Genomic DNA, 22010 nt, shown 5'->3' on the forward strand with positions numbered 1-22010 from the left:
AGGACATGTTTTACTCCTGTGTCGCTGACCCTCCCTTCTCAGGCTTCTTTGTGGGGTTCCCTCTCCTCCTCACTCCTCATGCTCTCCACAATTTAATGACCGCTTGTTTACATATGACTTCCAAATGAAAATCTAGCACTTATTGCTGACTTCACATTTGTTTACTGTATCACCTGCTTGATATACGATTTCAGACCTCCCAGAGGCACTGGAAACTCCATATACACAAAAGAGAGGCAGTTTTCATCCTGGCTATGTCCCCAGCTCCAAAGACCCTTCAACTGAGTTCTCTAATTCACGTTAAGCACTTTGATCTTCCCAGCAACACACACCAAGTGCTTCAGATGCAGTCTTGATAGCTCTCCTTCTCCTTAACTCAGCTTATCCACTTAATCACTAAATCCTATATATTTTCCTTCTAAATATCTCTCATGTCTGTGCCCTCCTTTCCACTTTCCACATTTCCCTGGTTCAGACCCTGTGCATCATTTGCCAAAACACTGCAACAGCCCCGGCTGGTCTCCCTGCCTCCAGTCTTTTCTCTCTCAAACCATAGTTCTCCACTGATCTGCCAGTCATCTATTTCACTCCCAACTGAAACTTCTTATTGCACGCTAGGTAAAGTCTAGGTTCCTCAGCATAGCACACAGTCCCTACATGTCTGGTTTTTGCCAACATTTCCTGCTTCATCTACTGCCACCTCTGCTGAAATGACACCTGCTTAATGACAGAGACTGCAAACTGGCAGCCCCTAGGCCGGCTACTTCTGACCCGATGAGGTGTTTTATTTGGGCTACAAGTTTTCATTATTTGCTGAAATTTAAAACGTGGAAAACTTCCCTTAAAAACCTTTCTTTCTGGCTTCTCTTGAAAAACTGAAGAACTGGCCACCTTGCTCCCACATACCTGCCCGGCAGAGTGGTGGCTGCCCCCTTAGGGCAGGAGTGACAGTTTTCAACAGGCCCTGCCCGTCCCATTGACTTTCCTGGCTGCTTCCCTTAACGTAGGTATCTCAGTTGCAGCCCTCAATTTACAGTGTAGGGACACTGAATTGCTCTTTTCTTCTGCACAGAGCACCCTTTGTCCTGTTCCGCCTGCAGAGGCTAACTCATCCTTCATGGCTCAGTTCCTGTCGTTTTCTGCATTCCCATACCGCACCTTACATCTTCTGTCACACCTCGTGCCACGTGATTTTCCGATGAAATGTTTGTGTAATGCTTGAGTTCCTCACAAGACACCTCACCTCACGAAGGGAGCGACTAGAAATCCTCAGCAGAGATTTCTTGAGCCATTCATTTTATTCATCCATCATTTTTTCAACAACCATGAAAAGAGCGGCGACATCTGACTCATATCTTAAAGGATGAGCATGTCACTCATACCTGTGTCTAGCAGCTCAGTCTTCCGGCGGGAGCGCAGTGTCCAAGAGAACTACAACTACCATCAGGACCTTCGGGATCCCGGCCTCCGAAGGAGGAAATATAACTTAGGAACTACCACTCCCGTGATGCTCCGCTTCGCACGCTTGCGCAGAGCCGAGGGCCACGTTGCTTTTGCGGTGCCGGGTAGCAAGATTTCAGCCATGGCTTCCGCGGACTCCCGGCGGTTGGGGAATGGCGGCAGTGTCGGGGGCGCCTTCCAGCTCTATCTGGACTCCTTGCGGCAGGAACTGCGGCAGAGGGACCCGACGCTGCTGTCAGTCGTGGTGGCGCTCGTCGCGGTGCTGCTGACGCTGGGTAAAGAGGCGGCCAGTAGATATGGCGGGTGCAGGGCTGGCCGGGGATCTGAGCTTGGACTGGGCTTGTGCAGACCGCGGACGCGGAACGGACATGGCACCGGGGGGGGGACGTCTAGAGAGGGGGACTCACCCCTTATACCAACCTGCCCTCCTGCCTGAAGCAGCAGGAGCAGCGCAGCGTTACTAGCCCCTGTTCTGCCTGAGCGCGCCGTTCTCTCCCTTCCATTGCTCTTGCTACCAAGACTCAAATGGTCGTCGCTCCAAGTTTGAGCATCCTATGTTTGCGAGCTGGGCGCTGGGGATACAAAGCTAATAAGCAAGATTGCGCTTGAGGAGTACACCGTCGGTGTAGGGGGTGCAGCTGCCGAAAAATTGACAGTTGATAGTGGCTGGCACTCAGCGGAGTCCCTAAAACAATAGTGATTATAATGGTGGTAATAACAATGGAAGTAAGTTCCAGGTGAATGAAGTGTTCTGTGGTAGACTTAATTTCCCACAGCCCAACCATACATGCATATTGTTGATAATCAAGGCATAATTTTGGTTGTTTTTCTCTATTCCACAGTGTTCTGGAAGTTCATCCGGAGCAGAAGAAGCAGTCAAAGAGCTGTTCTTCTTGTTGGCCTTTGTGACTCCGGGAAAACATTGCTTTTTGTCAGAGTAAATGCTTTGATTTACACCTCTCTTAAACTTGATAGGAAATTTTAGGGCACCCCATTATTCCTGTGAGGTGTACTTTGCAAAAGAAGCTGTGCTGACAAATGGGGGAGTTAATTCTTGAATCACTTGGTAGGACGAAAAGACTCTTGAAAAACTCTTAAACTGGAATTTCTTGACCATTTCTATTCTCTTGTACTTGCCAGATACTGACATTTAACCCTTATCCCATTTAAGGGTCTTATATACTAACTGCTTTCATGTCATGGCTAAGGATGCCAGAACAGCTGAAGAGATAGAGGGCAGTAATCTGTATACAGTGTATAATTCTTCTGAGACTTTGTCAAAGAAACTTTTTTTAAAGGGTGATTCTTCTTCTGCCTATTGGCTACTTAGGCTTCTTTTCACTAATATTTATTTTGAGTCCCTGTAGTATTTTTAAATGTTTGGTTTTTGCTACAGAGAGTAGCAGAGGTTTTCTTCTTATGACTCTTCTTTTTGAGAGTATAAATTATTTCCCTTCCACTTTGATGATTGTAAATGTTTATGAAAGGTCAGTAAATTTGGCCACTAACCATTTGAAACTATTATTTGAAAATAATAGTTTAAAAATAATAGTTACCCCCTCCTCTCGTTAAGGAGAGGGGAATGAAGTTTGCAATTAATAAGATTTTTCTACAGGCAAAGAAAGAAAAAAAAAATAATATGGTCCTTTTCAGCTATTGCAAGCAACATTCGTTTATTTGACCTTACACCTAGGAGAGTTAGAGCAAAGTTACTTTCTTTAGGTTTGCTATTTATATGTTTACTCTGATCTCCCCCATATTGTGTTTTGTTTTGTTTTACAGTTGTTAACAGGCCTTTACAGAGACACTCAGACTTCCATCACTGACAGCTCTGCTGTCTACAGAGTCAACAATAACAGGGTAAGAGGTTCCTAGAATGTGGGGAGTCTGACAGTTTTACTTTACTTTGGTGTGTCAGGAAAAGACATTTCTAGGATAAATGAGTCTGAGGGCATAGGTACATTCATAGCTTATTTTTATGGATAAATATTGTGCATGTGACAAATTCTTCTTTTGGCCATCCAAGCAGTGGACTTAATCATGCCCTCCCCTGCTTTGTTGTACCTTATGCACACTGATTGATTATTTATTAGTTTTTGTTTCTGTGTCTTCATTCCAACTTTACCATGAGTTCTTAAGAGTGAGCATTAAGCCTTTTTCTTTAGTACATGTATATGGGGCAAAAATTCAAAAGGTTAAAAAGGATATTTGGTGAAAAGTAATTTTGCCTTTCCTATCCCTCCTTACAAGTCTTTTCCTTGGAGGTAGTAACTTACCATTTTCCTGTATAGCCTTCCAGATTGTCTATGCTATACAAACATATCTGTATATCTTTACTTTTTTCTTTTTTAACACTGTGTTCTCCCCCCTCCCGTTTGTTTTTGTTTTTGTTTTTGTTTTAATTTAACAATATAACTGATACAGCTTGGATTTGTTTTCATTTTTTCTTCCTCATTTGTATACATAGTACTACCAGGTTGATTTATGACCTGCATAGTATTCCATTATGTGGCTGTACCATACAATTTTTTTTTTTCCTTTCTTAAAGCCTTTACTTTTGAGACATGACAGAAAAATCTTAAAGGTACACATGGAAAAGTAGTACATGATCACAGTTGAATGTGAAGACAGTATAATCAGAAGGCTTTTACTCCTGTCAACTAATGTTGAGTTTTTATTTAATAAGAGCCCTATTAACAGACATTTAGTTTTTTGGTTGTTACAATCTTGCTTTTACAAACTGTTGCAGTGGATATCTTATGGAGTATACATGAGTATATTTAAACACCAATAAGGAATCGTGAGAAGGACTTTTTATGTACCTGTATGGCCCCAGAATGTAGATAGTGACTGCCAAGCCAATTATAATGCTTAATAAGTATTTAGTGAGTGAGTGAGTGGAAGGAAGGTGGGTGGGTGACTGGTTGGAGGCGTTAGATGTATAGATGGATGAATTAGAATGGTGATTTTAGAGACTTTTTCTCCTTCTCCTTGGGTCTTCTCCACCCCCGCCCTGCCCTTTTCTGGTACCTCCATTATTAAACATTGTAAGCAAAGATAAAGAGACATCCTTTTAAATGTCTTAGAGGTATTTTTTTTCTTTTTTCAATAATGGCACTGTTTCTGACTCAGACCTTTTTAAACTCCCAAGGATTCAGATTTTGAAATTTCAGATTTGGGAGATCTTTAATTCTTGGGGCACTTGTACTAGATATTTTAAGTGGGGTATTCCAGGGTATGCTTTAGACCTGTACTTTCCAACAGAGTAGCCACTGATCGTGTGTGACTGTTGAGCACCTGAAATGTGACCAGTCCAAATTGAGGGATGCTATAAGTATAAAATATACATCAGATCTTGAAGACTTGGGATGAAAAAAAGAATGTAAAATATCAATTTCTTCAATTTTTTTTATATGTTAAAAAGCTAATTTAGATATATTGGGTTATGTAATACATATTTTTAAAATTTTACCTATTTCTTTTTACTTTTTTAATACAGCTATCAGAAAACTTAACATTACAAATAAGACTTGCATGTTTCTATTGAATATGTAAAACATCCCTCCCTTCTTTTTTACTTCTTTTCCCACCCTCCTTATGTTTTAGATTTAGTCTCTCAAAATAGTAACGTATTTAGTAATGTACCTTATGGATTGTTTATAGTATGTGTTGTGGTGCTGATTATGAAATGTGATAGGGGGTCCCAACCTGAGGTCCCTACACTACCAGTATAAAAATAGAAAAAAGGCTAATATACTTTGTATATTACCTATAAAAGATTAAACAGACTAAGTGACGGGTCACAGTGTATCCAGCTGTAATTATGTCAGATCTGTGCATGATGCTGACCCCCTCCTGCTGAATAGTGGTTGAGGCTGGCTGTGGAGAAGGTAGAACATATGAGAAATGATCCATGGGTCTGATAAATGTACTGGGGCTATACCCAAGAGTCTTAGGATTGAGCATAGCCACATCTGCATTGAACATGAGCTCAAGAATGAAGGCCTGGCGTGAATAGCATGTAAGTGGGCACTTAATCAGTCTGCTCCGTAGCGGCACAACCCCGCCCTGTTCAGTGATTGTCACCTGGATCAAGAATTGACAAAAAATATTGACAGAGTTGGAACAAATAAATGGTGTGTCTAGTGGACGTATATTTTAAAGTTAGATTGCAGTAGAAATATAAAAGAATGTTTTGTTTTTATAAAGGTTAGGGATCCCTGCAGTGGTAACATGTTATATGATAAAATGTAGGTTCTTATATTATTTAGTTTGTGAATATTTATTACTGTTTTTCACATGTTTTTGCTTTTATTCATACTGGTATATTTCCCAGCCTCAGGTGGACTTTCCTGACTTCCCCATACAGGGTCAGGTTCCTCACGTACCCTCAGAACATTGATCAAAGTTGTAATTTTACATTTACATGTAATTTTACATTGTATTGACCTTTCTGATTATATTATAAGCTCTGTTAGGGCAGGACCATGTTTTTGTCCATTGTTAAATCTCCAGAGCCTTCACTCCATGATTTATAAATAGAGGATGCTCTGTGAACATTTGTTTGATTCATTAATCAGTTACAGTGACCTTTTTTGATTCATTAATTGGGTACCATTCTGATATCTGCGATCTGATATGAAAGATTTATGTTGTAAATATGAATCTGGGCTGAAACATTAATATTATTGCTGGCATCCTTAGGGCACTAGCCTGACCTTGATTGACCTCCCTGGCCATGAGAGCTTGAGACTTCAGTTCTTAGAGCGGTTTAAGGCTTCAGCCAGGTAAGTAGGAAGTGGGAAGGGCTTGTCTGAAATCTGTATATCAAGGCCAACCATGTTGTTTGCTCTCGTGGTATTCTGGAGGCAGCCTGATATCCTGGAGTGGAAAGAGCATGGACCCTGGGGTCAGCATTTCTGGGTTGCAAGCCCACCTTCACTTGGATTATATGAGATAATATTTGAAAATATTTCTCAGAGTGTTCAGAAAGTGTTTACCCTTATTATGATGTCAGTAAATTTTTCATTTACTCTGAGGACAAATTTAATAATGTGTAGAACTATTAAAATCTGAAAAAAGAATTTTAAAGCTAGGTGGCATCTGAGAAGATATTAAAATCCAACATTATATATTTCTATCCTTAAATTATCTAAAATTGACTCCTGAAAACTACAGAAGAATATTTTCATATTTCTTTTAGTATTGTCCTAGTATTACTGACTCTTATTTCCTAAATTTCTTGTGCTTCAGCTTAAGATGCTTTATTCTTGTTTAGTCTCTAACACTGGTAGGAACTTGAGGAAAATCAAAATACCACATTTCATTTATTTTAAGACACATTTTAGTATCTATGAAGTTGGAATGCCACTTATAGTTAATAGTGTCATAGTTTAATTGGCAGTATTTTCTTTCTTAGTTGAACCTGAAATAATGTGTGTTTTAATTGATGGAATCTGGGTTGATGGAATGAGGTAGTTGTTTCTTTCCTTACTTTTGAAGGTATCTTGTTTTGTATTTTGTTGTTGCTTCTTGGCCCACAAGGTGGTGGTGATGAGCAATCTGTCGTAGTTGAGACTGTTACTTGATTTAAAAAAAAAAAAAGACTATTTTTAGAGAGTTTTAGGTTCACAGCAAAATTGAACAGAAGGTACAGAGATTTCCCATATAACCCTGCCCCTACACATGTCTAACCTCCCCTACTATCAGCATCCTTCACCCCAGTGGTTCATTTGTTACAACTGATGTACCTAAATTAACACATCATAATTGCTCAGTCTGTATTTTACATTAAGATTCACTCTTGGTGTTGTACATTCTAGGAATCTGAAGAAATGTACAATGATATGTATTCACCATTATAGTATCTTAGAGAGTAGTTTCACTGCCCTAAAAATTCTCTGCCAGTTCATCCTTCTCTCCTCTAACCCCTCACAACCACTCATCTTTTTATTGTCTCCATAGTTTTGCCTTTTTCAGAATTTCATATAGTTGGAAACATACAGTATGTAGCCTTTTCATGTTGGCTTCTTTCACTTAGTAATATGCATTTAAGTTTCTTCCATGTGTTTTCATTGTTTGATAGCTTATTTCTTTGTAGTGCTGAATAATATGCCATTGTTTAGATGTACCACAGTTTATTTATCCATTTACCTATTGAAGGACATCTCGGTTGCCTCCAAATTTTGGCAGTTCTGAATAAAGCTGGTTTTTGTGTACCCATAAGTTTTGGGGTAAATATCAAGGAGCACAATAGCAGAATCATATAGTAAGAGTATGTTTAGTTTTGTGAGAAGTTGCCAAACTCTCTTCCAAAGTGGCTGTACCATTTTGCATTCCCACCAGCGATGAATGAGAGTTCAGTCACTCTGCATCCTGACCAGCATTTAGTGTTGTCAGTGTTCTGGGTTTTGCCATTCTAATGGGTATGTAGTGGTAGCTAACTGTTGTTTTAATTTGCATTTCCCTGATGACATATGATGCGGAGCATCTTTTTATATTTTCTATTTATAAGTTATTTAAATCTTGTTTGATGAGGTGTCTGTAAAGATCTTTGACCCATTTTTTAATTAGGTTGTTTGTTTTCTTACTGTTGAGTTTCAAGAGTTCTTTTATATATTTTGGGTAACAGTCCTTATCAGATATATCTTTTGCAGATATTTTCTCCCAGTCTGTGGCTTGTTTTCTCATTCTCTTGATGTTGATTTTTGTAGAGCAGAAATTTTTATCTTTACTGAAGTCCAGTTTACCATGGATTCTTTTCATGGATTGTATTGTATCTAAAAAGTCATTGTCAAACCCAAGATCATCTAGGTTTTCTCCAGTGTTATCTCCTAGGAGTTTTGTGGTTTTGGTTTATGTTTAGGTGTGTGATCCATTTTAAGTTAATTTTTGTGAAAGGTGTAAGTTCTGTATCTAGATTCATTTTTTTGCATGTGGATGTCTAGCTGTTCCAGCACTATTTGTTGAAAAGACTATCTTTGCTTCATTTGTTGCCTTTGCTCCTCCATCAAAGATCACTTGACTGTATATATGAGGGTCTCTTTCTGGACTCTGTTCTATTGATCTGTTCTCTCACCAATACCATGCTATCTTTGTTACTATAGTTTCATAGTAAGTTGGTAACATCAGTTCTCCAACTTTGTTCTTCTTCAGTATTGTGTTGACTATTCTGGGTCTTTTGCCTCTGTATAAACTTCAGAATCAGTTTGTCAATATCCACAAATAAGTTGCCAAGATTTTGATTGGGATTGCATCGAGTCTATAAATGAAGTTGGGAAGAACTGACATCTTGACTCTATTTAGTCTTCCTATCCATGAACGTGGAATATCTCTCCATTTTTCTAGTTCTACTTCAATTTTGTTGATCAGAGTTTCATAGTTTTCCTCTTATAGATCTCGTATGATTTGTACCTAAGTTTCATATTGTGGGATGCTAATGTAAATGGTATTGTGTTTTTAATATCAAATTCCATTTGTTCATTCCTGATATTTGGGTAAGCAATTCACTTGTGTATCAACCTTGTATCCTGCAACTCTGCTATAATTGCTTATTAGTTCCTGAGCTTTTTGGTTGATTTTTTCAGATTGTCTACAGTCATTTCATGTGCGAATACAGACATTTTTATTTCTTCCTTCCTAATCTATATACCTTTTATTTCCTTTTGTTGTCCTAATGCATTAGCTTGAAATTACAGTACGATGTTGCAAAAACATTGGTGAGATGGGACATCCTTGCTGTGTTCCTGGTCTTAGCAGGAAATCTTTGATTTTTTTCACCATTAAGTATGATGTTAGCCATATGATTTTTGTAGATATTCTTTATCAAGTTGAGGAAGTTCCCCTCTATTCTTAGTTTACTAGGAGTTTTTATCATGAATGGTTGTTTGATTTTGTCAAATGCTTTTTTGGATCTATTGATACGATTTGTGTGATTTTTCTTTTTTAGTTTATACATCAATGAAATGATTATGTTAATTGATGTTTGAACGTTGAACCAGCCTTTCATACCACTTGGTTGTTGTGATACTGTGATTTATAATGAGAAATGCATATTTGGTCTTCATCCCTGTTTCTGGCACAGAGCTCATAAAACCCTTAAAATTTCCTAAGTGATGAGAGTGATAAAGGTGTCTTTTGTTATGTTTTTGAGGTGAGTTTTGGAAAGCACCTAAGGATGGGGGCTGGGTGCCAGGAGAACCAACCATGTGATTAGAGAGTTGGAACTTTTCATTCCCATCCAGGGAAGGGAGAGGAGAGAGGCTGGAGGTTGAATCAGTCACCAGCGGTCAATTGTTCAGTCAATCACACCTATATAATTATGCCTCCATAAAACCCCAAAAGGATGAGGTTCATAGGGCTTCCAGGTTGGGGAACCAGAATGCTTCCACGTGCCACCCTGCAGGGCCCAAACTCCACGGGGACAGAAGCTCCTTTGTTCAGGACCTCACCATATGCGTCCCTTCATCTGGCTGTTGATTCATATCCTTTAATATCTTTTGCAATAAACTGATAATTTAGTGAGTTAAATGAGTTTCCTGAGTTCTGTGAGCTGCTCTCACAAATTAATTGAATCCAAGAAAGGGGGGGTCATGGGAACCTCTGATTTATAGCCAGTCAGTCAGAAGTACAGTTAACAACCTGGACTTCTGACTGCTGTCTGAGGTCCCCACTACCAAATTAATCAAACCGAAGGAAGGAGTTGTGAGACCTTCGAGTCCGTAGCCTGTTGGTCAGAAGCACAGGTGACAGTCTGGGCTTGTAATTGGCATCTGAAGTAGAGGGCAGTCTTGTGGCACTGAGCCCTTAACCTGCGAAATCTGATGCTATCTCCAAGTAGATAGCGTCAGAATTGAGCTGAATTGTAGGGCACCCAGCTGGTGTCAGGAGCATTGCTTGGTGGTGGGGGAAACCCCCATCCCCCACATTGGAATTGGGTCCAGAACCAATCATGGTGTATAAGTCTTTTCATACATTGTTGGATTCGATTCGCCAATATTTTCTTGAGGATTTTTACATCTGTGTTCATGAGATATTTATCTGTAGTTTTCTTGTAATGTCTTGGTTTGTGTTTTAAAGTAATGCTGGCCTCATAGAATGAGTAAGAAAATATTCCCTCTTTCTATTTTTTGAAGGAAATTGTAGAGAATTTGTATATTTTCTTCCTTAAATTTTTTTAAATTGAATATATTTGACATATAACATTGTATAAATGTCCTTAAACATTTGATAGAATTCACCAGTGATCCCACCTGTGCCTAGTGCTCTCTGTTTTGGAAGGTTTTTAATTATTGATTCAGTTTCTTTAATAGATACAGGGCTATTCAGATTGTCCGTTTCTTAGGTGAGTTTTGGCAGATTGCGTCTTTCAAGGAATTGGACCATTTCATCTAGGTTATTACATTTTTGGGCATAGAGTTATTTATAGTATCCCTTGATTGTCCTTTTAATGTCCATGAATCTTTAGTGATATCCCCTTTCATTTCTGATATTTGTAATTTGTGTCCTCTATTTTTCTTAGACTGGCTAGAAATTTGTAAATTTTATTGATCTTTTCAAAGAACCAGTTTTTGGTTTTGTTGATGTTCTCCATTGATTTCATATTTTCTATTTCGTTGATTTCTGCTCTTTTATTATTTCTTGCGTTTACTTTAGATTTAAATTACTCTGATTTTTCTAGCTTCCTAAGGTGGAAGCTTAGATGATTGATTTTAGGTCTTTCTTCTTTTCTAATAAATGCATTCAATGCTATAAACTTCACAGGGTATAGAATTCTAGGTTTTAGGGATTTTTCTCTTAACAGCTTAAATATTTCACTTGATCTCTTCTTGCGTGCATGGTGTCTGAGAAGTTGGATATAATTCTTATGTTGCTCCTCTATAAGTAAGGTCTTTTTCCTTCTGGCTTGTTTTGGGATTTTTTCTTTATCTTTGATTTTCTATAATTTAAAAATGATATGGCTAGGTATAGTTCTTTTAGCATTAATCCTGCTTGGTGTTTTCTGAGCTTCCTGTGGTTTCTGTGGATCTGTGGTTTGGTGTCTGACATTAATTTGGGGAAATTTTCAGTCATTATTGTTTAAATATTTCTTCTGTTCTTTTCTCTCTTTCCTCTCCTTCTGGAATTCCCATTACATATATGTTACACCTTTTGTAGTTGTCCCGCAGTTCTCAGATATTCTGTTACGTTTTTTTAAGTCTTTGTTCTCTTTGCTTTTCAGTTTTGGAGGCTTCTATTGAGATACCTCAAGCCAGAGATTCTTTCCTTCAGTCATGTCCAGTCTACTAATAATTCCATCAAAGGCTTTCTCCATTTCTGTTAGGTTATTTTTGATCTGTAGCTTTGTTTTTAGTTAATTCTTAGAACTTCCATCTCTCTCCTTACATTGCCCATCTGTTTTTGCATGTTGTCCACTTTATCTTTTAGAGCCCTTAGCACCACAGTCACAGTTTTAAATTCTTGGTCTGATCATTCCAACATCTCTTCCATATCTGAGTCTAGTTCTGTTACTTGCCCCTTCTCTTCAAACTCTTTTTTACTTTTTAGTATGTCTTGTAATTTTTTCTTGATAGCCAGACACAATATACTGGGTAAGAACTGCCCTTAGTAACGTGATGAAGTGTGAGGGGAAGGGAAGTGTCCTGTGATTAGGTCTCAGTCTTAGTGAACCTGTGTCTCTGGACTGTGAGCTTCATACTTGATTCTCAACTGATTCCTCAGTAAGTTGTATTTTTCTGTATATATGTGTTGTTCTCTCCAATTTGGGGGGGGAGTGATTTGCTGAATAACCTCACTTCTCTGATGAATCTAAGTGCTGTTGATTTTTCAGTCTGGTTAGCTTTTTACTTGTTAGAATGCAGTGGTGACTTCCAGCTTCTTTCATGCTGGACTGGAAACTGGGAGTTGTGCGATTTTTTTATTCCTCAAACAATTGATACAAATCTAGAACTGGCAAATTTTGCTATAATTGGGTTTTAATTTCTAATTAAAAATTTTTTTTCCACTTTCAATTATAAATTTTTTACAATTCACAGTGTAATTACTCTTTGATCCAAGTATTTTGGGTAGCTAAAACGTTCAAAGTATGTAAGATACAAATGAACTCAAATCATAATCACAATAAATGCAAATTCAAAAGATATTTACTACAGTGGACCCTTGAACAGCATGGGTTTGAACTGTGTGGGTCCACTTATAGGAGGGATTTTTTCATTTAATATGTACTGCACAATCTGTGGGTGGTTGAATCTGGCAATGCCAAATCTCAGATACAGAGGGCTGACCATGAAGTTATACGCAGATTTTTGACTGGAGGGTCAGGCCTCTAATCCCCACATTGTTCAAGGGTCAACTTATAGTATATTGATCTGAGACTTATAGTTTTTTAATCCTACCTTTTTTGGTTAATCAAGTTTCCCTAATCTCATTTTTCCCCCTCTGCTGGTTTGAAAGTATGCTATTTTTTCTTTTTTCATCGTTACCCTCTACTCTTTTTTTTTTAAACTTTGATTACTTAACAAAAGTTTAAAATCAATAATATTAGTATTCTTTCACTGAAACTTAAAATACCTTACTTTGATCTTCCTCACATCTTCCTTTCATTTTATTTTTCTTTCTTCTTTTTTAACACCCAACAGTTACTAATTTTTTTCTCCATCATTCAGTGATCACCTAGAATTACCAGGATGTTTATGGATTTCTTTTTTCTCCATCGCTTCTTGCCTCTTACTCTTTCCTTTTGATTCAATTTTCTTTCATGTATATCTTTTGGATATGTTTCCAGAAATGGTGAATAAGAGATAAAAGTTTCTCATCTTTTGTTCATTTGAAACTTTTTTCATTGGCCTTCATTTTTGAATAACTATTTTAGCTGAGTATAAAATCTTGGGTGGCAGTTATTTCTGTTTTCAAATTGAAGGCATTACTCCTGACTTCAGGTATCTGTTGTTGTAGATGAGAAAGCAGTGCTCAATCTAATTGTCATTTCATGATACAGAACCTATTTTTTTAATCTTGTATTCAGGGGTAGATTATGCTTCTGTTCAGGGGTGATTTAGCTTTATCATGGTTGGGATTCAAGTGTACTATTTCAGTTGAAAGATTTGTATCTTCAGTTCTGGAAAATTCTCAACTGTATCTTTTTAGGTAGTTCTATTTCCAAATTCTCACTTTCACCTCCTGGAACTCTTATTAATAACATCATTGAAACTTATCGTTTCTGCTCTTCTTGTCTCTTCTCTGTCATATCTTCCAAGTCTTTTTACCTTGCATATAGTTGATATTTTCGTCTTTATTTTGTAGTTTATTATATCCTTTTCAGCTGTAGTATTCTCTGCTTAACTTTTCCATTGGGTTGTTACTAATTTTGTTCTTTACTTGTAAAAACATATCTTTCAAAATCAGCCTTTTTTTTAGTACTATCTTTATTCTTTTATTATGGTGTCTAGTATTCTTTTAAATAATTTAAAATATTTTACTGATTGCTTTATTATTTTTAGTTTTGACTGCTGATTAATCTGTCTTTGTGGTTCTCCCTCATAATGGTTTATTTACTGTGCTTTGTAATTTTGATCCAGAACCCCTGTTGAAGGGGATTAGATTTTGCTGTTGATGTTGTGGTTGCTGTTTTGTGTTTTTTTTTTTAAATTGCTTTAGGTTATGAAAGCCTCTCTCCAGAAGGGGTTCATATTTCCTTCTGTTGGGGGCCATAGGAGTTCACTGAGTCTGGCCCAATTTTTATATATCTTCCTGCGTGGGGATCTTACACCATGAGATAGTGTAAGTTCATACCCTGTTTCTGTGTGTGGCACAGGAGGCCTGGTGATTCAATTCTTCTTGGATTATTTTCCCACATCGCTGTCTGTTAGACTGCATTTAAGTAATAGGCTTTGCACAGAGTGTTCAGTTCCAGCTTTCCAACTCCATGTTGGCTGTTGCACATCTCCTGGGCTTTCAAATCCTCATTCCTAAAGCCTATTATCTGCTGTTTTCCTGGACTACTTTGCTTTAGTTTTGATATCTCTTTATTTCTGGCACATGAGGATTCTCACTGGTGCTGCCTTAGGTTGGGCCCTACCTGGTCACTGTGCTTCTAGTTTGATTATCCTCTTAGTTGTATCTGTCTTTCATTTAGGCACTAATATTCTTTGTAAGACAGAAAAGCATAAACTCTTTAGGTCAGTGTGTTGCACCCCTTTGCCATCTGACCTGGTTTTCCTTCATTTCCCCACCTACCTGTGTATTAGCTTACCTTGAGTTCTCCAAGGCATGTTGTTCCACCACTTTGTGCCCTGCACATACTACTTTCCAGACAGTCTTTGCCACAGTAGTATTTTGTCTGGCTAAAATTCACTCAACTATTACATCCTCCTTTAAGTCTTCTTGACCTGGTTTCATGTAAATTATCTTCCTCTTTATTTCTATTATAGCAGGTACAAGGTCTGTCATAGTGTTTTATCACATGGTTTTGTATATGACAATTTCCTGGACTTGAGGGGAGGCATCATTTTCTATTGTCTTTTTAGATACAGTCATTGAAACATAGTAGCACTAAGTAGTCCTTTGTTAAGTATTTGTGTTGTATGATTACTTGGGCAGACACCTGTATGTGAGTTTGTTTTGTTTTATTCATTAGGATTGAATTGGGCAAAATTAAGGATATCGTTTTTTAATATAATGCTGCACTATTGCACGCTCACATGGCAGTTTTTCTTTTTTTCCCCCTCCAGGGCTATTGTGTTTGTTGTGGATAGTGCAGCCTTCCAGCGAGAGGTGAAAGATGTGGCAGAGTTTCTGTATCAAGTCCTCCTTGACAGTATTGGTCTGAAGAACACACCGTCATTCTTAATCGCTTGCAATAAGCAAGGTACTATCATGTTTTCTGGCAATAATAGTTGAGATTTTTCTGGGATTGCTACTAAGAATTAATACAGTTATCTGCAATTGTTATTACTGAGGATGAGAGACAATTGCTAATGAACTATAAATTAAGGATTTTAAATCTTAAAATTTATTTATACTCCAGCATTTTCATTAGTCTCCCTTACCAGGCTGTTCTAAGGAGTGACAAAGGAGTGATTATTATCATTTATTCTTTGATAGAGTGTTTTACTTTTAATCGTAAAATCATTTTAATTTACCAGTACGTTCATCAGATCGGCAGTATGTCATATCAGATACACAGTTGAGGAAGGACAGGATGGAGTCTCTCCTTTTAAACAAGTTTGCCATCTAGCACATTTCATCAAGGAGAGTTTGCTGAAGTGTTTTTCTTTAACTTCATAAGAATGAAAAACATTTTAGTCTCAGCCAGTAAAACTAGGCTTCAGTTTTATTACCTTTAAAATTAGATTAGGAGTGATGTCAGCATCATGAGGCGTAAGACACCTTCTTTGTCTCTCCCCTTCATTCTACAACTAGTAAAACATCCAAAACTCAACAAAGGTTCCTCTGCCCAACACACTAGGATGCTGGAGAGATCCACAAGTCTACTTCTGAAGGTGGGTGGACTGGAACACATAGAGGAGGTAGAACTGGGGGACAGTGGAAGAATGTCTGCAGTCTTAGCCTCTGGCCACAGTGGCTGAGCCTGAAGCCCCAGAGAACCCTGTAGCAGCAGGGAAGACAGCACACATGGCTCCAGCCTCCTGGCTGCAGTAGCTCCTTTGGCCACAGGGAACCCCGCAGCAGCAACGGTGGTGGGGCCTGTGACCCCAGTCCCCTGGCTCACGGCAGTGCTGCACGCAAACCCGACAACCCCAGATGTGGCGAAGGTGCCCATGACTCTGTCTCCTTCACTTCTCCCCACACCCCCCTCCAGCAGCAGTGGCCACCCAGGCCACCGTGGAGCTCAAGCAGTGACAGTGAGGGTACCAGTGACACATCTGGCAGAGGTAGTAGAGGGTGGAAAGTGCCAATTCTCAAATATAGTCAGAGGCAGTTCAGGTAAGAAAAACCAAAAACTTGTGCTATAGCAAGAAAAAGAAAAGAAAGGCCTTTATTTTCCAACTTGTTGAACTGGAAGAAGCAAGGAGAAAAAAAAAGCTTTACCTACATAAGAAAGGTATTTGCTACTTCATATGCACTGGCAGAGGAACAGTTTGTCAAGTACCATGTAAAACCACAGTACACGGTGTCACAAAAAGAAAATGAGAGTTCTCCAGCAACCAAACTTAAGTCATGGAAGATTGCAATCTAACTGATAGAGAATTCAAAATAGCTGTTATGAAGAAACTAAACAAGCTACATGAGAACTCAGGAGGGCAGTTCAGTGAGCTCAGGAATAAAATTAATGAACAGAAGAAATACTTTACCAAAGATATTAAAAGTCTAAAAGAGAACCAAACAGAAGTTCTGGAGCTGAAGATGTCAATAAATGAGGTGAAGAATGCATTAGAAAGCAGTGGAAATAGAGCAGACCATATGGAAGAGAGAATTAGTGAGCTTGGAAATAGAGATCTAGAAATGATTCAAGTAGGAGTGGAGAGAGAACTAAGATTTTTTAAAAAAATAAAATTTTATGAGAACTATCCAACTTCATTATCCTTCATAAAGATGTTTATCCCAGAGGAAGAAGAGAGGGAGAAGGGAGCAGAGAGTTTATTTAAAGAAATAATAGCTGAGAATTTCACAAACCCAGGGAAGGAACTGGATGTACAAGTCCATAAAGCTAAGAGAACATTTAATTATCTCAATGCTAAAAGACGTTTTCCAGGACACATTATGTTAAAATTGTCAAAATTCAATGATAAAGAATTTTAAAGGCATCCGGAGGAAAAAAGACAGTAGCCTACAAAGGAACCCCTATTAAGCTATCAGCAGATTTCTCAGCAGAAACTCTATAGGCCAGGAGAGGATGGGATGGCCTACTCAAAATATTATAAGACAAAAACTCTGCCAAGAATCCTTCCAGCAAAGTTATCCTTGAGATACAAAGGAGAAATAAAGACTTTCCCAGACAAAAGCTGAGGGAGTTCATTACCAGTAGACCTGCCTTACAAGAAATGTTGGAAGGAGCTCTCCTACCTGAAATGAAGAGGCAAAAATACACAAAACTTTGAGTAAGGTGATAAATAGATAGAATCAGAAAATGCAACTTACATCAGAATAGGTTGTTAAACAATTGCACCATAAGGTTAAAGGGGAAAAAGCAGTAAAATAATTATAGCTACTGCAGTTTGGTAATGAACTCACAATGTAAAAAGGGATAATTTGAGATGACAAAAATGTAAAAGGGGAAGAGGAAAAGAACAGAACCCATATAATGGCAATTGAAGATAAGATCTTATCAGCGGAAAAAGGACTATTTTATCTATGAGATGTCTTATACAAACCTGATGGTAACCACAAAATATAAGTCTAGAGCAGAGACATGAAACTAGGAGGAAACTAGTAAACCACCAACTAAGATGTCAGGCAGAAACAATGGAGATATAGAGCAACCAGAAAACAAAAGATAAAATGGCAGTACTAGTCCTCATTTATCAATAATCACCCTAAATATAAGTGGATTGAATTCACCAATCAAAAGACAGAGTGGCTGGATGTATTAAAAAACAAGACCAACTATGTCCTGCCTCCCAGAGACTCATCTCAGCTCTAAAGACAAACATAGGCTCAAAGTGAAGGGATGGAAAATGATACTCCAAGCAGCTGGCAGCCAAAAGAAAGCAGGTGTAGCCATCGCAGATCAGATCAAATAGACTTCAAGCCAAACAAGAGAACAAGATGGACTTATATAATGATAAAGGGGACAATCCATCAAGAAGATGTAACATTTATTAATATATAAGCATCTAACATAGGAGCACTAAAACATGAAAGGAATTATTAACAGACCTAAATGAAAAAATTGACAGCAATAATAGTAGGGGAATTAACATCCCGCTTACATTAATGAATTGATTATCTAGACAGAAAGTTAACAAGGAACCATTGGCCTTAAATGAAGCATTACATCTGGTGGAATATATATATATACACACACACACAAACACACACACACACACATATACATACATACATCACATCATATACATATATATAAATAAAACATTCCATCCCAAAGCAGCAGAATACACATTCTCTCAAGTGCACAATGGAACATTCTCAAGGATAGGCCATATGCTGGGACACAAAACAAGTTTCAATAATTTAAGACTGAATCATATCGAGCATCTTTTCCTACCACAAAGATTTGAAACTAGAAATCAACTGCAAGAAGAAAGCTGAAAAAATCACCAAATATGTGGAGACTAAACAACATGCTCCTGAACAACTATTAGGTCAATGAGGAGGAAAGGAGGAAATAAAAATACCTGAAGATAAATGAAAACATGGCATACCAGATCAATAGGATGCATCAAAGCAGTATAGGTTTATAATAGCAGTACTTGCCTACCTCAAGAAACAAGAAAAATCTCCAACAGTCCTTACACCTAAAGGAACTAGAAAAAGAATAAACTAAGCCCAAAGTCAGTAGAAGGAATGAAACTACTAAAGGCAGCAGAAATAAATGAAATAGAGACTAAAAGATAACAGAAGAGATCAATGAAACTAAGAGCTTGTTCTTTGACAAGATAAACAAAATTGACAAACCTTAGCTAGACTCACTAAGAAAAAAGAGAGAAGGCTCAGATAAATAAAATCAGAAACGAAAGAGGAGAAATTACAACAGATCCCACAGAAATACAAAGGGTTATAAGAGAATACTGTGAATAACTACACCAACAAATTGGACAGCCTAGAAGAAATGAATACATTCTTAACAATCAAACAACCTTCCAAGACTGAATCTTGAAGAAATAGAAAATCTGAATAGACTGATCACTAGTAAGGAGATTAAAACAGTAATCAAAAACCTTCCAAAAAAACCAAAAGTCCAGGACCAGACAGCTTCACTGGTAAATTCTACCAAATGTTCAAAGAAGATTTAATACCCATTCTTCTTAAACTCTTCCAAAAAAGTTGAAGAGGAGGGAACACTTCCTAACTCATTTTATGAGGTCAACATTACCCTGATATCAAAGCCAGACAAGAGTAACACAAAGAAAATTACAAGCCAGTATTTCTGATGAACATAGATACAGAAATCTTCAACAAAATATTAGCAAACCAAATAGAACAATACATTAAAAGGATCATACACTGTGATCAAGGGGGATTTGTTTCAGGGTTGCAAGGATGATTCAACATCTACAAGTCAATCAACATGATAAAACATTTTAAAAGTCATGATCATCTCAATAAATGCAGAAAAAACATTTGACAGAGTTCAACATCCACTTATGATAAAGACTCAATAAGATGGGTATAGAAAGAATGTACCTCAACATAATAAAGGCTATGCATGTCAAACCCACAGCTGACATCATACTCAACTGTGAAAAACTGAAAGCTATCCCTCTAAGATCAGGAACAAGACAAGGATGCCCACTCTTGCCACTCTCATTCAACATACCTAAAGACTCCACCAAAAACCTATTAGAAATAATAAATGAATACAGTAAAGTTGCAGGGTGCAAAATCAATATACAAAAATCTGTTGTGTTTCTGTACACCAACAACAAACAAGCAGAATGAGAAATTAAGAAAACAGTCCCATTTAAAATTGCAGCAAAAACAATAAAATACCCAGGAATAAATTTAACCAAGGATGGGAATTCCCTGGCGGTCCAGTGGTTAGGACTCCACACTTTCACTGCTGAGGGCGTGGGTTCAATCCCTGGTCAGGGAACTAAGATCCCACAATACATTAAAAACTATAAAACATTGTTGAGAGAAATGGAAGACACAAAGAAATGGCAAGATATTTCATGCTCATAGACTGTAAGAATTAACATTGTTAAAATGTCCATTTTATCTAAAGCAATGTGCAGATTCATTGCAACAATCCCTGTCAAAATCCTAATGACATTTTTTGCAGAAACAGAACAAAAATTCCTTATATTGGTATGGAACCATAAAAGACTATGAATAGCCAAAGCAATTCTGAGAAAAAGGAACAAAGCTGGAGGTATCACATGCCCTGCTTTCAAAATATTATTACAAAGCTACAGTAATCAAAGCAGCATGGTATTTGGCAGAAAAACAGACATACAGGTCAATGAAACAGAACTGAGAGCCCAGAAATAAACATATGGACAGTTAATTTACAACAAAGGTGCAAAGAACATGCAATGGAGAAAGAACAGTCTCTTCAGTAAATAGTGTTGGGAAAACTGTACAGCCACATGCAAAAGAATGAAAGTAGACTATATTCTTATACCATACACAAAAAATGAACTCAAAAGTAGATTAAAGACTTGAGCAGAAGACCTGAAACCATAAAACTCCTAGAAGAAAACAGGGAGTTCGGACTTGACATGGGATTTAGCAATATGTTTTTGGATCTGTCTCCTCAGGCAAGGCAAACAAAAACAAAAATAAACAGGTGGTACTACATCAAACTAAAAAGCTCTGCACAGCAAAGGAAACCATCAACAAAATGAAAAGACATCCTACTGACTGGGAGAAGATATTGTCAAATCATATTATCTGATAAGGGGTTAATATCCAAAATATATAAAGAACCCATACAACTCAACAACAACCAAAAACCTGATTTAAAAATGGGCAGATAACCTGAATAGATGTTTTTCCAGAAAAGATATACAAATGGTCAGCGGGCACATATGAAGATGTTCATCACTAGTGAAGATGAACATCATTAATTATTAGGGAAATGCAAATCAAAGCCACAATTAGACATTACCTCACACCCATTAGAGTGACTTGTCAAAAAGAGAAGAAATAACGTGTGGGCGAGGATGTGGAGAAAATGGAACCCTTGTGCACTGTTGATGGGAATGTAAATGCAGCCACTGTGGGAAACAGTACGGATAGTCCTCAAAAAATTGAGAATAGAACTACCATGGGATCCAGCTATTCCACTTCTGGGTATTTATCCAAAGATAACGGAAACACTAACTCAGAAAGATATTTGCACCCACTACTGTATGGTGATGGATGGAAACTAAATTTTTGGTAGTAAGCACGGTGTAGTGTATACACAAATTGAATCATAATGTTGTACACATGAAACATATGTTATAAACCAGTGTTACCTCAATAATAAAATAATCTCTCTTTTCTAAAAAACTAAACATAAGATAGACTAGTTGATCTTTAGTTCTCTTTCAGACCTAATATTCTCATTCTATGAAAAGCTTAGTGCATTTCTCAAAGGTGAGCTAGTAGTAACCCTAATAATGCCTTATCGGGAATCAGTCTTAGGGTCATTACCTGACATCTTTATTTCTTCTATATTTATTTGGCTTCTGCTGGTGCCAAACCAGTGCTTTTTTATTACCAAAGTGCACTTGATGCCATAACATACCATCTTAGTATCAGCTGGAAATGTTCTTGGTTTAGTTTTATATGACAGGTAGGGTACTTCTATTGGAGTGAAGGGTCTTGTTAAAATCACAAAGCTGGTAGCTTCTCTTCTTGTTACATTGGCTGGACTTATGTATACAATATATGTGTTGATTTCAAATGTCTGTAAGATGTGG

At 37.6% G+C, this 22010-nt stretch overlaps 1 protein-coding gene across 1 annotated transcript in view; it reads left to right on the top strand.

Moving 5' to 3' along the window:
- The first annotated feature begins 1536 nt into the window (after nt 1–1536).
- Nucleotides 1537–22010, top strand: part of SRPRB (SRP receptor subunit beta) — a 31355-nt gene continuing 10881 nt past the window's right edge. The window contains exons 1-5 of the mRNA XM_036849468.1: nt 1537–1736; nt 2304–2398; nt 3244–3321; nt 6166–6248; nt 15189–15325. Of these exons, the coding sequence (XP_036705363.1) occupies nt 1583–1736; nt 2304–2398; nt 3244–3321; nt 6166–6248; nt 15189–15325 (547 nt within the window). The 5' untranslated portion in view covers nt 1537–1582. The remainder of the gene's footprint in view (nt 1737–2303; nt 2399–3243; nt 3322–6165; nt 6249–15188; nt 15326–22010) is intronic.

The sequence above is a fragment of the Balaenoptera musculus genome, chromosome 4 (genome assembly GCF_009873245.2).
Source record: "Balaenoptera musculus isolate JJ_BM4_2016_0621 chromosome 4, mBalMus1.pri.v3, whole genome shotgun sequence".
NCBI classification, from domain to species: domain Eukaryota; kingdom Metazoa; phylum Chordata; class Mammalia; order Artiodactyla; family Balaenopteridae; genus Balaenoptera; species Balaenoptera musculus.